This window comes from Centruroides vittatus, unplaced genomic scaffold, assembly GCF_030686945.1.
Source record: "Centruroides vittatus isolate TY-2023 unplaced genomic scaffold, ASM3068694v2 scaffold_450, whole genome shotgun sequence".
Lineage (NCBI taxonomy): Eukaryota > Metazoa > Arthropoda > Arachnida > Scorpiones > Buthidae > Centruroides > Centruroides vittatus.
Genome location: NW_027122709.1, coordinates 1,741,054 through 1,754,944, shown reverse-complemented (window position 1 = coordinate 1,754,944; position 13,891 = coordinate 1,741,054). Strand labels below are relative to the sequence as shown.

The 13,891-nt window shown below is 30.2% G+C and overlaps 1 protein-coding gene across 4 annotated transcripts in view; it reads right to left on the bottom strand.

The window, feature by feature from the left end:
* LOC136989187 (DNA (cytosine-5)-methyltransferase 3A-like) overlaps nt 1-13,891 on the bottom strand; it is a 123,236-nt gene that overhangs the window by 18,758 nt on the left and 90,587 nt on the right. For all 4 annotated transcript variants that reach the window (XR_010882878.1, XR_010882879.1, XM_067287272.1 and 1 more), the window contains exons 9-13: nt 13,079-13,228; nt 11,582-11,683; nt 10,342-10,462; nt 7,752-7,886; nt 3,460-3,504 (exon numbers count right to left, since the gene is read on the bottom strand). Coding sequence is in view for 2 of the 4 variants with exons in the window: in XM_067287272.1 (XP_067143373.1) it covers nt 3,460-3,504; nt 7,752-7,886; nt 10,342-10,462; nt 11,582-11,683; nt 13,079-13,228 (553 nt within the window). In the remaining 2 variants the exon portion in view is untranslated. The remainder of the gene's footprint in view (nt 1-3,459; nt 3,505-7,751; nt 7,887-10,341; nt 10,463-11,581; nt 11,684-13,078; nt 13,229-13,891) is intronic.

Below are 13,891 nucleotides of genomic sequence, written 5' to 3'. Positions count from 1 at the left end.
ATTATTATTAGACTTAAAGCTTATCCTGTACTTATGGCAAAATTATTAACTTCATAACATAGTAATAATACAAAATTCTTTTAACTGCCAATTACAAAAGTAAATTCCCACTTTATGTCAATCAATATGAAGATGAAGTCACGGAGTCAAATTTGATGTAACGAAAAACACAGACTATATCAATGAAATATCAACATTAACTTAGAAATATGCTTTGAGTAACTTTAAGTTTAATCCATATTTCCAAGTCACTTACAATCTGGTCATGCTCTGTTCTTGATCCAGTCAAATATTTATTAATTATGTACAATATATGTATTTACATTACGAGTAACATTCAAGTCTCGATCCAATATATTGGACACCATTGATAAATATTCGACAGGACTATAAACAGCTTGGTAGTGAGGATGAGGCCTTTAAAGTTAGTGTCAATGGCAAAACAGTTACCGTCCGTCAGACAAAGATAGCAAAACACTTCCTGGAAATCAACATAAAGTATACATACCCGACTCAAGCCAGAAATGTACAAACTGACGGACAGAAGTCTATAATGTTAATTTCTATTTAATCTCATGAATTTATATATTAGTGTATGTGTGATCATCTACAACAGTACGTGTCAAAAATACATGGTATTATGTAATGCCCATAAGCCAAGAATTATATTTTTAATGAATATTCACCAAGTGCTCGATAAGCACTGGACTCTAAGCCAGCACTTACCTGAAAAGTGAGCACTCAATTTCTGATAAAACTCATTTCTGAATGCACCTTTTGATTCAAAGAAGTTAGATGACTTGAAAAATTCCTATGCATTACATATGAATGAAACTTTGCACATCCACTGCATCAGTTAATTATTTTGGATAAAATCATATAACATTAACAGAGAACAACAAATTTCCATGAAATTCTCCTTCTATCATGGAAAATTTCCAGATTTTCCATGATAGCTATGGATCCTGAGAATTCTATTGCTATAGTAATGCATTAAGGACAGATGAAAGCAGATGGTAAAACAAAAATCTGTTATTTTGTATTTAGAATTCCTTAATAACAATTTCTTTTGTTTTATCATCTCCTTTCTTAACAATGTGTTTTTAATGCATTGCCATGGTAATTGTGTTGTGTTCTGAGCACTTCCTGAAGATGGACAAGAATATAAAAGTGAAAAAATTTGTTCCTTTTTTCAAAGTTTATTAAGTTTTATTAAAGCTTCATTAAAGAAAATATTTCTATTATATTTTAAATTTGTGGAGTCTTTTATACAATTCAAACAGTTTGAAGAGGAAGAAAATCTGCAATTTCGAAAATATTGGCCAAAATATTAGCTTTAAAATTACTGCCCATACTGGGTTAATGGTAACTAACTATATTTATAGTATGTACTTAAGACAACTATACTAAAGAGCATTTTTAATGTATCACATTCCAACATGTAAAACACAAGATACAAGACAATTAATACTAAGAAGGAATACTACATCTATATCTCTCACCAATTTTGATGAATTTTGGCACATAGGTAGTGTTTGATAATGCAATTCTCAAACTTGTTTTATTCTAAGGGCCATAATAAGTGAGTTATTGAGGTTTAAAAATTAAAATATCCATCTGTGTAGTCTGCTGCCGTAGGCTCGTTTGTAGAGGCTTCACCCTATGACAGACAACTTTTTTGGTATTTAATTATGTTCTGACTGTAAATTTTTTAATTCTTTTGAGTGATGAATATTTACAAATAAACAAATATCTGATGTTTTCCAATAATGTTTTTGGATTTGGAAATTAAGGAAATTGGACAAAAGAGGATATTTTTCAGAGTGGAGGTCTGTCTGCTCTTAGTTGGGAAATGAAAAGGAAAAAGCAGACAATGAAAGGAAATTTTTGTTATTGGACTGCAATTTGAAAAATTTGTAGACCTATAAATTCTCACTGTTGTTTATCTGTCCTTCCTTAATCTTGAGAATGGTATTAGAGGAATGTTAGACCAGATATAGAAACCTCAGGGATAAGAGGCCCCAATTAACTATATACTAACTTTTGGTTTGGACTGGAACTCACATTATTTCAATTCAAAAATCTTATGAATGGAGATAAATGAATGACCAGCATGATTCTATTGTTGATGTCAACAGGAAAAGTATGATGTACTAGGAGCAAAGAATTAGAATTGAGAGCACTGCAATTGTACTAGAATTGAGAATTGCAATTGAGCACTGCAATTGTACTAGAATTGAGAATTGCAATTGAGCACTAGAATTGAGAATTGCAAATTGAGCACTGCAATTGTACTAGAATTGAAAGCACTGCAATCAAAGATTGTAGCCTGGCATTGTGACGATGTCACAGTAAGTAAATGGTTGTTAAAGTTAAGTCAGTATAGAAACGCAAGTCGAATCTGATCTAACATTGCCACATCCAGAACACATCAATCCTTTTGGAGTTTTACAAGAATTGTCTGCAATTTTTTAACATTGTGTTATTGTCATGCTGTGATTTGAAGTAAACTTGAAAATTGAGCAAATGTTAAATTTTGTATTAAACTTTAAAAATTTGTTACGAAGACCCTTGAAATACTTTGGGAAGTCTATAGCAACTAAGCAATGGACAAAGGCCACAATCTCCAAGATTCAAGAAGACATGACAAGTCAGGAGCACAACAAAGAGAATGTTAATAATTTTTTAATTTTAAGGGGATTGTGTACTAGGAATTTGTTCCTCTCAGTCAGACAGTAAATTCAGATTTTTACTGTAACGTTTTCAGTCAATTGCAGAGGATATTTGTAGCAGACGACCAGACTTATAGCACAACTGAACCTGGATCCATCATGACAACACTTTTGCATACATTGCCTTCAAAATATGAGCATTTTTGGCATAAAACAACATGACAATCATCTTCTTCCATCCTCCTTACTTGCCAGATTTAAAATTTTGTGACTTCTGTTTGTTCTCCAAAATGAAAAGCTTGAGATGTCATTTAAAATGTCATTTCAAGATAGTCAAGGAGAGCTAATCCAAATCACAACAGGTGCTTTGGAATTTTTGAAATAATAATTTTCAAGAAGTGTTTGAGACTTGGTAGAAACAGTTGGATTACTGTATAAAGGGTAGTAATCAGATTTAAATTAGTTAGGTATTAAAATATTTATAAATCAAATTTGGTTTCTTTTTTCTTTCACCTCATAATTATATTAATAATAAAAGTTCTAAGCATCTTTCCTATTCCGTAATTCAAATAGTTTTAAATAATTCAACATCACTGGTGTAAACAAGCTCAATATGAATTTATTTAAACCCCAAACGATTACCAGATTATATTGAACTGTATTAATGCTACTATCAATCAAATGTCAATCAGGATGATCAATGTTTCTTTAAATCATTCTTTAATTTATTAAAGCTAAATTACTTAAAACTAATAGTAAAAACATATGTAATTTAAATTATTTTTACCTTCTATTTTCAGAGTACCTTCACGAACTTTTTTTAATACACTATCTATAAGGAAAAATAATAAAATAAAATTACTAAATAAATTCTACACTATTTCCATGAAATAGTCAATACATTTATTTTTAAATCATACAAATTAATATTTTATATGACCTAGAAATATTATAAGATTTAATAATTTTGTGCTTAATAATATGTAATAACTAAAAAAAGTGAAAGAAAGACTTGTCTTCTGAATTGCTTTGTGTATGGATCTGAAGATGAGACGTGAACCATCCTGAAGATTATTTTACTGCATTAATAAAAGTGACTCTTTGTATGATTATTAAAATTTTGGTGTGTATCATCAATATCATCATATATAAACATCTCAAAGCACAATGTTATTAATCAATACCAAATGATTGCTGTAATAAATCAACCCTATTGTAATGCTACTATTAATAATTAAATTCTAAGTAATTTGGTACTAGAGGTAGGCATTAGGTGTCATCTCTTATTAAATTTAATAATTATAATTAAATTAATATTTATTATGTGGTCTGAAGACCACGTGTTCTGTTGTGTAACCAGCTCCTTCGGTGGGCCACAGGGTAAAGAAGGAATGGGCATTCTCGATGATAACCGAAAAACCCGGATGAAGGAGGAAGAGAGGGAGATCATGCATGCTCAACGAAAGAAGCAGGACTTTTTAGGAAGAAAGAAAGAGGAGATGTGTAGAAGAGAGAGTTGCGAGTTTTTTTTTTTTTTGCATTGTTTCCTTTGTTTTAGTGTCTGTTATAGCGAAAGGACAGAGAAGTGATCGGAAGGACTAAAATAAACTTTAAATTCCTTGCATTGGAGTCATAGTGTGTGTGATTTATTTCTTCGAAGTTTCTTTTTTGTTTTGTTCTGCATGGGGAATACTCTAAAGATTGAGTACTTCCCCACAATTAAATAATTTAGGATATTCTAGAAGAAAAGAATCAATCCTGCCTCTAGTACCAAATTACTCAGAATTTAATTATTCATAGTAGCAGAAAAATAGCCTGATTCATGATTGGCTTTGATTGATGTAATCTTAAACTTGTAGTTGTAATATATAAAATGAGAAGATTCCCACTTTTACCATAATACACAATCACTCACTAAACTTGATAGAAAACAGTCATAAGAACTAAAATAACCAGCAGAAAAAAGTGAAAGAGCTAACGTTTTTGCACATGTTGAACGAGCATCATCACGTTAACCTGATAATGCCCATTCAACATGACAAAAATGTTAACTCTCATCTTTTTCTGCTGGTTATTTTGATTTTAATGGCTGCTTTTTTTTTTTACCATAATTATAATTGATTACTTTATCTGGATATTCAAAACATCACAACGGACATTCAAAAGGGAGTAAATGTTTTTTCTTTACTTTGTGCAAAGTGGAATGGTCTCTATTGAACAATTGTGTGTGTACTGCTCCGCCACTTTTTGGTTGTAATATGTGTGTATATTATATATATTGTATATAGATATCTTTTGTACATAGTTTCGCATTTGGTTTATTATGTTCATTATTGTATTGGGTTTTCCTTTTTTCTCTTTGTTTTGTTTCGTCACTCGTGGTTGACACGTGACCTTCTCACTCCAAACCATTTTTTTAAAGGTGTGTGTAAAAAGGCCGTTTGATTGGTTGTCCAAAGGTCACGTGGGAACAGGAAGAAAATGGATAAATAGAAGGTCCAGGTGTGGGGGGACACCTTTTGGTTCTTACCCTTCATCTCAAGAGGATTGGCGCTATGGAAGGATTCCAAGAAAGCACGTGAGTAGGAAGCGAAAAACCGTTTGGAACAAGGGAGAAGGAAAGAGGAATAGAATCCAATTCCATCTGTGGCATTTGAGAAAACAACGGAGTGAAGTGAATTAATAAGGAAGTTAGAGCGTCTAAGGTATCGTCCCAAACAATTATTTTGTCTCCATGTGCGATAGTTGTCGGTCGGACATCATTGTTTAAGTACAGAGTCACCATAAGTAGATTGTTCTCATTGTAACCTCCGGGTTAATGTAAGCTTTGTGTTAACCTTGTTACGCGTTAAGGAAAAAGGGAGAAGGAGAGTGAAGGTACGTGTAATATTTGTACTCGGAACACGTGAATGTAAAGGAGCCTTTCAGAGGAGTTCATATGAGCCCTCAAGTTGCTGAGCATGTGTTAGTTATAAATAAATGTATATTTGTAAGCCGACTATTTGTTAATTAATTGTAGACTATTAGATCTCAGTCTAGCTATGAGTCTTCTCATATGTCTGATACTTTATTTTAGTCAACCTAGGAACATCTCTATAGCAATGAACAGGAAACAAATTACACAAACATACATTATCTGTATCATATGTCAGCAGTTGCCAACTGGTGGTCCATAGGATCATTGATGGTCTATGAGAAAATTTTAATAGTCTGTGGAGAAATTTGGACATTGATCAACTCAAGGTTACGTGAAGTATCACGAAAGAAATGCAAAATTCTTGATTGCTTTTTCTCACTCATTGGGAAGTTTTTATTTGAATCTAAAGCCAAACATGAAATGACTGTTATCAATAAATAATAATGTTAATACATCAATAAATAATCAACAATAAATAGTGTTGTGAGTGCAATTGTCATCCTTCGTGGAAAAGAGCCAAGAATCCATAAAGTTAATTTCAAACAAGCAGCAACAAACTTTACACTAATCTGTTATAACTAAACAAGTGAATTTTGTATTAATAAAGTAAAATGGAACTTTTATGATCATTATTTTATAAACGTTTGTATCATTTAAAAAAATATTCATGATTGTTATGTATGTAAACCTCGAGGGGATAACCCACACTGAATTTCCCCTTGACCTAGTTAGGTGACCCCGCACCTCTGACCTTTGTGGTGTTCGTTTGTCTTCGATCAGTCATGCATTAGCTGTAGTAACACTTAGACTTGGAGACACAACATTACGTCTGTATTATCACAAAGTTATGTTTTTATTATAATAAAGTTAATTATATACATTAACAAGTAATTGTTTATTTTATGGACACAACAATGATAGTGGTCTGTGGGATTCAAAATTTAGTTTAGTGATCAGTGAAATCAGAAAGGTTGCCAATTGCTCTCATATGTTATCATCTGTAATACTACAGTAGAATGTCAATTATCTGAATTAATTGGGAACTGGGGTTGTTCGGAAAATCAATTTTTTGGATAACCGATTATGTACGAAAAAATACATTATTAATATAGTATATTAGTATATCCCATGTAATTAGTATACTGTATTAATATACCCCACATTGAAATTTTTCTCCGTTGCGTGTCGCTTCGTGTTGAATTTTCGTCGATTTTTATTATAATAATAATCGTGCTATTGTATCGTTAAAAATTATTTCTTTATTTTGTACGAACAAAATAAATATATTGAAATATATAAAAACCAAAAAAATTATACTTTAGAAGTTAATCTAGTATCAAAAATGTTCAATTCAGCACAACACACGTCCCAACACAGTCCGACTGGAAAGCTTTCGGTTAATCGACATTTGGATAATCGACATTCTACTGTATCTGCTATGTGTATCATAGTTTGTAAGGTATTTGTTCAGTTATTACTATATTTAATAAAAATTAAATTTCTGATAGTTATAAAATAAATAAAATAAAATAACATTCTTTTACTTTTGGAATGTAATCCTCCATTTTGTATTGGTTCTTAACCCTGTATATCATGGTTTCACACTACATGAGATATTACAGTATTACATGAAGACCAACTTTACAGTACATCTAGAGATGAAAGTAAGCTGGAGACTACATCACATAACTGCTTTATTGTAGGTTTTATAAATTCAAATCTCATTCTACATCAATCTCTCTCTCTAGTTATAAATATATTGTTAATTGATAGATAAATTAATTCTAATTATTAATAAACTAGCAGATATTCCTGGTCTGGGCAAAAACTAAGAACAACAAACGTTAAAATGAAAACCATGTTAAGTCTGGTATTTTAGTGTATCATTGCCATGTTTTTACGATACTTGGATGTGCAGAATGATGCAATTTCATTGGTCAGGTAGACAGAAATTAATGTTTTTCAATAGAAAATAGTCATTGACTTCTGTCTGAATGAGAAGACAATTGAAGATATCTATATTTTTTAAACACAAAATTAAACCAAATTTCACTAAAAACCATGTAATATTTACCAATAAATAATAAATGAGTACATGTACAATAAATATAAAATTTAAATTAAAGATATGTCATATGAATTTATTTAAATTTCAACTTTACCTTTATTTTCTAATTGTTCTAGTCTTGAAAATCTGGGTGGCAAAATATTATTAAATTCAAGTGATTGCAAAGCTTGAAGATATTGAGATTTTATTCTATTCAAATGTTTTCGCACATTCTCAGGAACTGGTTTTGCTGAAAATAATTTATAAAAATCAAGAAAAATGTTAAATTATCGAAATATTTAAAATTAAATTCAAACTTAAATAGCTGGTATTGTCAAAACTTTTTTTTTATAACTTGATTGAAGAAAGCAATCTTATTGAAAGCAAGTGCAAGTTATGCAATGATTGAGACTAAGACATCTAAGTGCTAAAAATCATATAAGTTATAATTTATCAGTTTTGTAACTACAGTCGACTCCGCATAAGTCGACACCCGGATAACTCGACACTCGTCGGTTACGCAGTCGGTTTTTTGTGGTCCCGGCCGACTTACATAGGCATTAATGTTATTAACGTTAAAAAACTCGGTTTACTCGACATCGTTTAACTCGTCACCACTGGATAAATCTACATACTTTTTCTGTTTCACACTTTTTAGAATTCTGATAAGTCGACTCCTCCCCTGAAAAATGAGTTCACACCACACAGCTTATTGTATGGTGTGAACTCATTTTTTCAGGAGGGGAGTTGACTTATCAGACGTCTAAAAAGTGTGAAACAGAAAAAGTATGTAGATTTATCCAGTGGTGACGAGTTAAACGATGTCGAGTAAACCGAGTTTTTTAATGTTAATAACATTATTGCCTATGTAAGTTGGCCGGGACCACAGAAAACTGACTAATTAACCTTCAATGTCGAGTTATCTGGGTGTTGACTTATGCGGAGTTGACTGTATTTATATGATTTTTAGTGCCTAGATGCCCTAGCCATAGAATGATGCAAGTTATCTGACAAGTTCACTTACAATTATGAACTTACCAAACAGATTTTCCTTTGTATAAAGTCATCAAGAGTATCTTTAGCAAACATAAGAAATCTTTTAAGTACTATATAATCTTACATTCGTCTAATATCCTAATTTTTCTGAAAACCACAAAGACATGCATACTTTGCCTTTAGTTCTTACCTGTTCACATATGCCAACCTACACTTTAGTTGACATTATAACACATTCCTATTTTAACTTGTATTTTAAAAACTGATAAGCTTCAAATAAATTTTCCTTTCTATAAAACTCTCGAAGAACTGTTTACTGTTCTACTTTGAAGCTAAACAATCAACTTTCGAATCCATATCAATCAGTAACTTTAATATTACAATTTCTTTCTATTTAATTGTTTTGAATTTATTATAAGTATATAACTATAAATAAAATAAATTAATATAATATAATATATAATAAGTTAAAATAACTATATGAGCATATAAATAAAACTCATTTTGGACTCAACAGGTAATATTATCCTGAATTAAATAAAAGGTGTTTACACAATAATTTACATTTAAAAAATGTTGCATGAAGCTGATTTTCTAATGCAATAATACTTTCAGATATGTGATAAAATAGAGATCTATTAGAATATTGATAAACAAAAATAGGCAAAGTTGAATTATGGGTTAATCTATACAAATGAACAACAACGGCCAACCCGTAACGTATAAAGCTACCACCAACCAAAGCCGAAATTATCGGGCGGAACGGCTAGCCGTTTCAGCCGATAATTTCGGCTTTGGTTGGTGGTAGCTTTATACGTTACGGGTTGGCCATTGTTGTTCATTTGTATATTTTATCTAATTCTTTAGAAACTTTGGTTAAAAGTGAAGGTGCAGCCATAACTGTATTGGTATGCAATAGTCAATAAGAGACTGAATATTTGCAAAAAATAATGAACGTAGAATAGATTTTTGAGGAATTGACCTACAGAAGTGCCAAAAAATGCCTTGATGTATTGCAAGCAATTTTATTATTTTGTCTATTTGGTATCTAAAATTCAAAGAAATACTTATTTAACTATGACTGGATTGGTGGATCTACATCAAATCTGTTACAAAGAGAGTTAATAAGGGTGTTTGACAGTATGGAATCAAGTTTATTGTTGTTAAAAATTTATGTGCTGTTAACAATAATTATCATTATAAAATGGCAATGACATAATACAATTAAAAAATCTTGTTGTTTGGTAGATTTTTGTATTATTGATATTTATAAAGTTAGGAGTTTCCATCTCTATATTTTGTTTTCCCCTTTTACTTGTTTTATAATTATACCTACAATGTATAGCTAATTAGCATAAATTATATAATAACTGGATGAATAAATCAAAAAATTCAAACCTTCTTTCCAGCAGTTTATTACATCAACCTCTAAACAGAAACACTGGTCTGTGAGACTGTTGCTATTACATTATGCTATAATGTGACAGAACAAAAATGCAAAACATGAAGTCTACAAAAATACAAGGTTTCTCAAACCAATGTTTCCAATTATGTAGTAGAAACCTATGTTTCTGTTTAGAGGTTAAGTGAATACAGGTATTTAGATTGTAATTAGAAAATTATAGGAAGAATAAACACAGATTATTTTTAAATCCGGATTTATAATATACAAGTTCTGTAAGTAAAATGATCTGAGAATAGAAACTTACTAGAATCAGGTGCATATGGTGCTGGTCTCTTAGAATTTGTACAAAAACCTTCTTTTGCCCAAGTAAGAAATCTGGCCGAATCATTGTCTGCTATATCTACTTCTGCTCTGACAGCAACTTCCTACAATTCAAAATGTTAAAATTAAATTATTAATTAAAAAATTATGAAAACAATTAATAATTTAATTAAAATTCATTTCTTAAGATTTTAATAATAAATAAGACTAGAGACAAATTTTAAATAACTAATTTAAAACTGACCAGAGCAAGTCTGGAATAGGACCTGAATCCTCAACTAGATGTGAACTTCGTGTAAAGACTTTTACACTTTCAATTAAACTTGTGAGAAAGACAAACAAGATAATACTATAAACCAGTAATTCCCAAACTTTTTCTGTTCATAGCACCCTTCGTGTCTTAGAAATTTCTTCATATCCCCAAGCCAAAAGAAATACCTAACATTTCTGCTTATTAAATAGTTAAGTTCAAACAAATGAATCTCTTTTTGTCCTAACAACTTAGTATCCATTTGAAGGAATAATAAACAAACTAAAAGAAAAACAGTATTTTTATTTTGTTTTTAGATATCTACAGTTACTAATGGGATGTATGCATCTGTTGAGCATCGTACAGTTTCGTAAACTTTGGAATCAGACTGAATATTACCATTGTGGCAGTACACCATTTTGTATATATTAATTTAAGTATAGTTTTAGTCCTCTCTTTTGTTCTTTGTTTCTTCTTGCTTCCAGAACTTTCCTTTCTAATTCTTTTCCCTTGGGTGGGATGACCGATTCTTGGAACCACAGAGAACAATGAAAGAAAAGAGGCCCCGAGGGCTGGCGAGAGAAGGGAAGGACATTCTTTGGCGTCGAATGTGGTGCTCCAGGTTGCAAATGACAGCGACTGGAGAATTCGAGAGCATCGGAGAAGAAAGTTGGATGTTATTGTAGTTACGATAAAAGGTGTAGTTGCTACACTTTTTATCAAACTTTTGCATATTTAATAATTATTTATTTATTTTTATGTATTTAATTTTTTAAACTTCGTATACTAAAGCATAATATAAAACGTATAAATTTTTTGGTCATTTGAAAAATGAGAACTTTTAATAAATCTATAAAAATTAAGATATTTCATATAAGAGAAATATAGAAACTGTCAAATTTTTTGCATTTCTGTTATAATTGTTTGAAACATTTGTAATTCAAAAAATGAAGAAAAAAAATGAAATGCTTACCTTTATAGCTTCAACTACACCTCTCTTAAACATTTTTCCAGCAAAATCTGAGAACTTATTACTAAAATCAATTACAAAATCTGTTAATTTATCACGAGGCAACTGAAAATATATAAAAATACATACGTAATTATTATCTTCATAAAAATTTCATTTTATCGATATAATTAAAATAATATCATTAAATATAAAAACCTTTAAAAAATTAAAATTTATATTTATTATTATTATTTTTATATTTCATAAAATATAATGAAACTTTTTAAGTATCAGGTTGTAAAGGTGAAATTTACAAATGACTGGGAAAAATTCTCTAGAACAGGACTATTTAAACTATGAGTCACAATCCCATTTGGGATTGCAGAACAGAATTTGAAAGTCGTGAAAACTTTGTCAACTGTTCGCAAAGAATGTCACTTTTTATTTATTTATTAATGTTTTTATTTATTGCTGTACAAAAGAAAATGCCATAACATAATTGATATCCTCCCATAATACAGTAGATCCCCCTATAACATGAGTTCATATAACAAGGCAAAAAAATTGCAATCGTGTTCGTATAACATGCTAAAAGAGACTCGTATAACACGGTAAAACGTCATCCCCGACTCTTGTCGTGACAGGATTGGTCGAATCTGGACCAATAGTGAATATTGTACAAACCATTAAGTTTAAACGAGCACTGGACCTAATAAAAAACATTTATTGTTCAACGGCCATAAAAATTATATTTTTATTAATGATGTCTCCAAAGTTCGGCGAATTTTTCGCAGAAACATAACTTATCGGGAAACACGCACCTATCGTTCAATGAGCCGCTTTGCGACGAAAACAAGCTTCGGCAATGGCGTCGTCGAACGGTGCGCACTCGGTAAGTAATCCTACAATTTTTTGTTTATAGCCTAGTTTATATAGATTATTCCCAAAAAATTATACGTGTTTTGGAAACGTTGAGTTAAATTAGTCTATAATTGGTTAATTTTATGGAAGAAACCTTTCAAACAGTCGTAGTCCCTAAACTGCACATGTGCCGGGCTGTGATTGGCTCACGTATTTAAGTGACTCGTACAACACAGAATGTATCTACCATGTTATAGGGGGGTCTACCGTAACAGAAAAGAATGATTTTATATTTTCCAATTTTCTAATAAAGTTTAGTATTTGTCTTACTATAATAAGTCATTTATATAAAAATTTAGTCTAAACTAATGATTAAGACTCTTTTCTTCCATTTTTTTTAATTATTTTATTATATATATATATATATATATATATATATATGTATGTATGTATGTATGTTGTAATATTATAATTTATATCAGTTTATTTCCCATAATTTTTATTGAATTACTTATGTTACTAAATGTATAATTATATTATAAATTATTTCATATTAAAATTATATTTTAATTGTATGTATATTTTTAAGTGCTATTTTAAAATAGCACTTAAAAAAATACTAATAATTATTTCAATATCAATCAATATGATATTTACCTCTGATATTTTATGATCTCCAAACCAAAAAACCCACGTCTGACCAGGACGAGCTGGAGGTTGGCCACAGTCTGCACCCCAAATCACCATAGCCGGCCACCAGCGAGTGCAGCCTAACTTTGCCCATACTATTTCTCCAACTCCTGCTTCCTATTGAAAAAAAAAAATTATGTAATGCAGAATATATTAATTTAAATAATAAGCATATTTAATAAAAGCTTATTTTGATTGTAAAATTAATAAAAGTTTTCTAACTTCCAGTCATAAAAATAAACTCCACACAACTGCCAGATTAAATCAAGCGACATTACTGTATTATAACAGTGAGAATATAGCCTGATTTAATCCAGCAATCATTTGGCTTTAATATAGTTATCAGGCTTAGAGTTGTTTATATACAAATAAAATGCTACACTTGACATATACGTATTTATTTCTTATACGTGGTTTTCTTTTTTAACACTGGTTACAAAATATCTTTAGAAAAACATTGTTTTCCTCCTCAATTATATACTTTGCAAAGGTGTTGATGATCATATAATATAACTGTATATCATAACACTGTCTGCTATATTCAAATACTCAAAAACCAATTACATTAATTTTATATTCAACTTTATGTAGAAATGAACATATTATCAATGTATTTTAAATATTACAGAATAAGTGTATTACTGTAAATTTTGTGCTTAAGTATAAGAGTTCTATGTATTCCAATTTAGGATGTTATTGACCTGAAACAGATCTTGTGTAAGATTGAAAACATTTGTCAAATTTACATTAAATTATTTATTGGAATTATCAAGGTTTTGA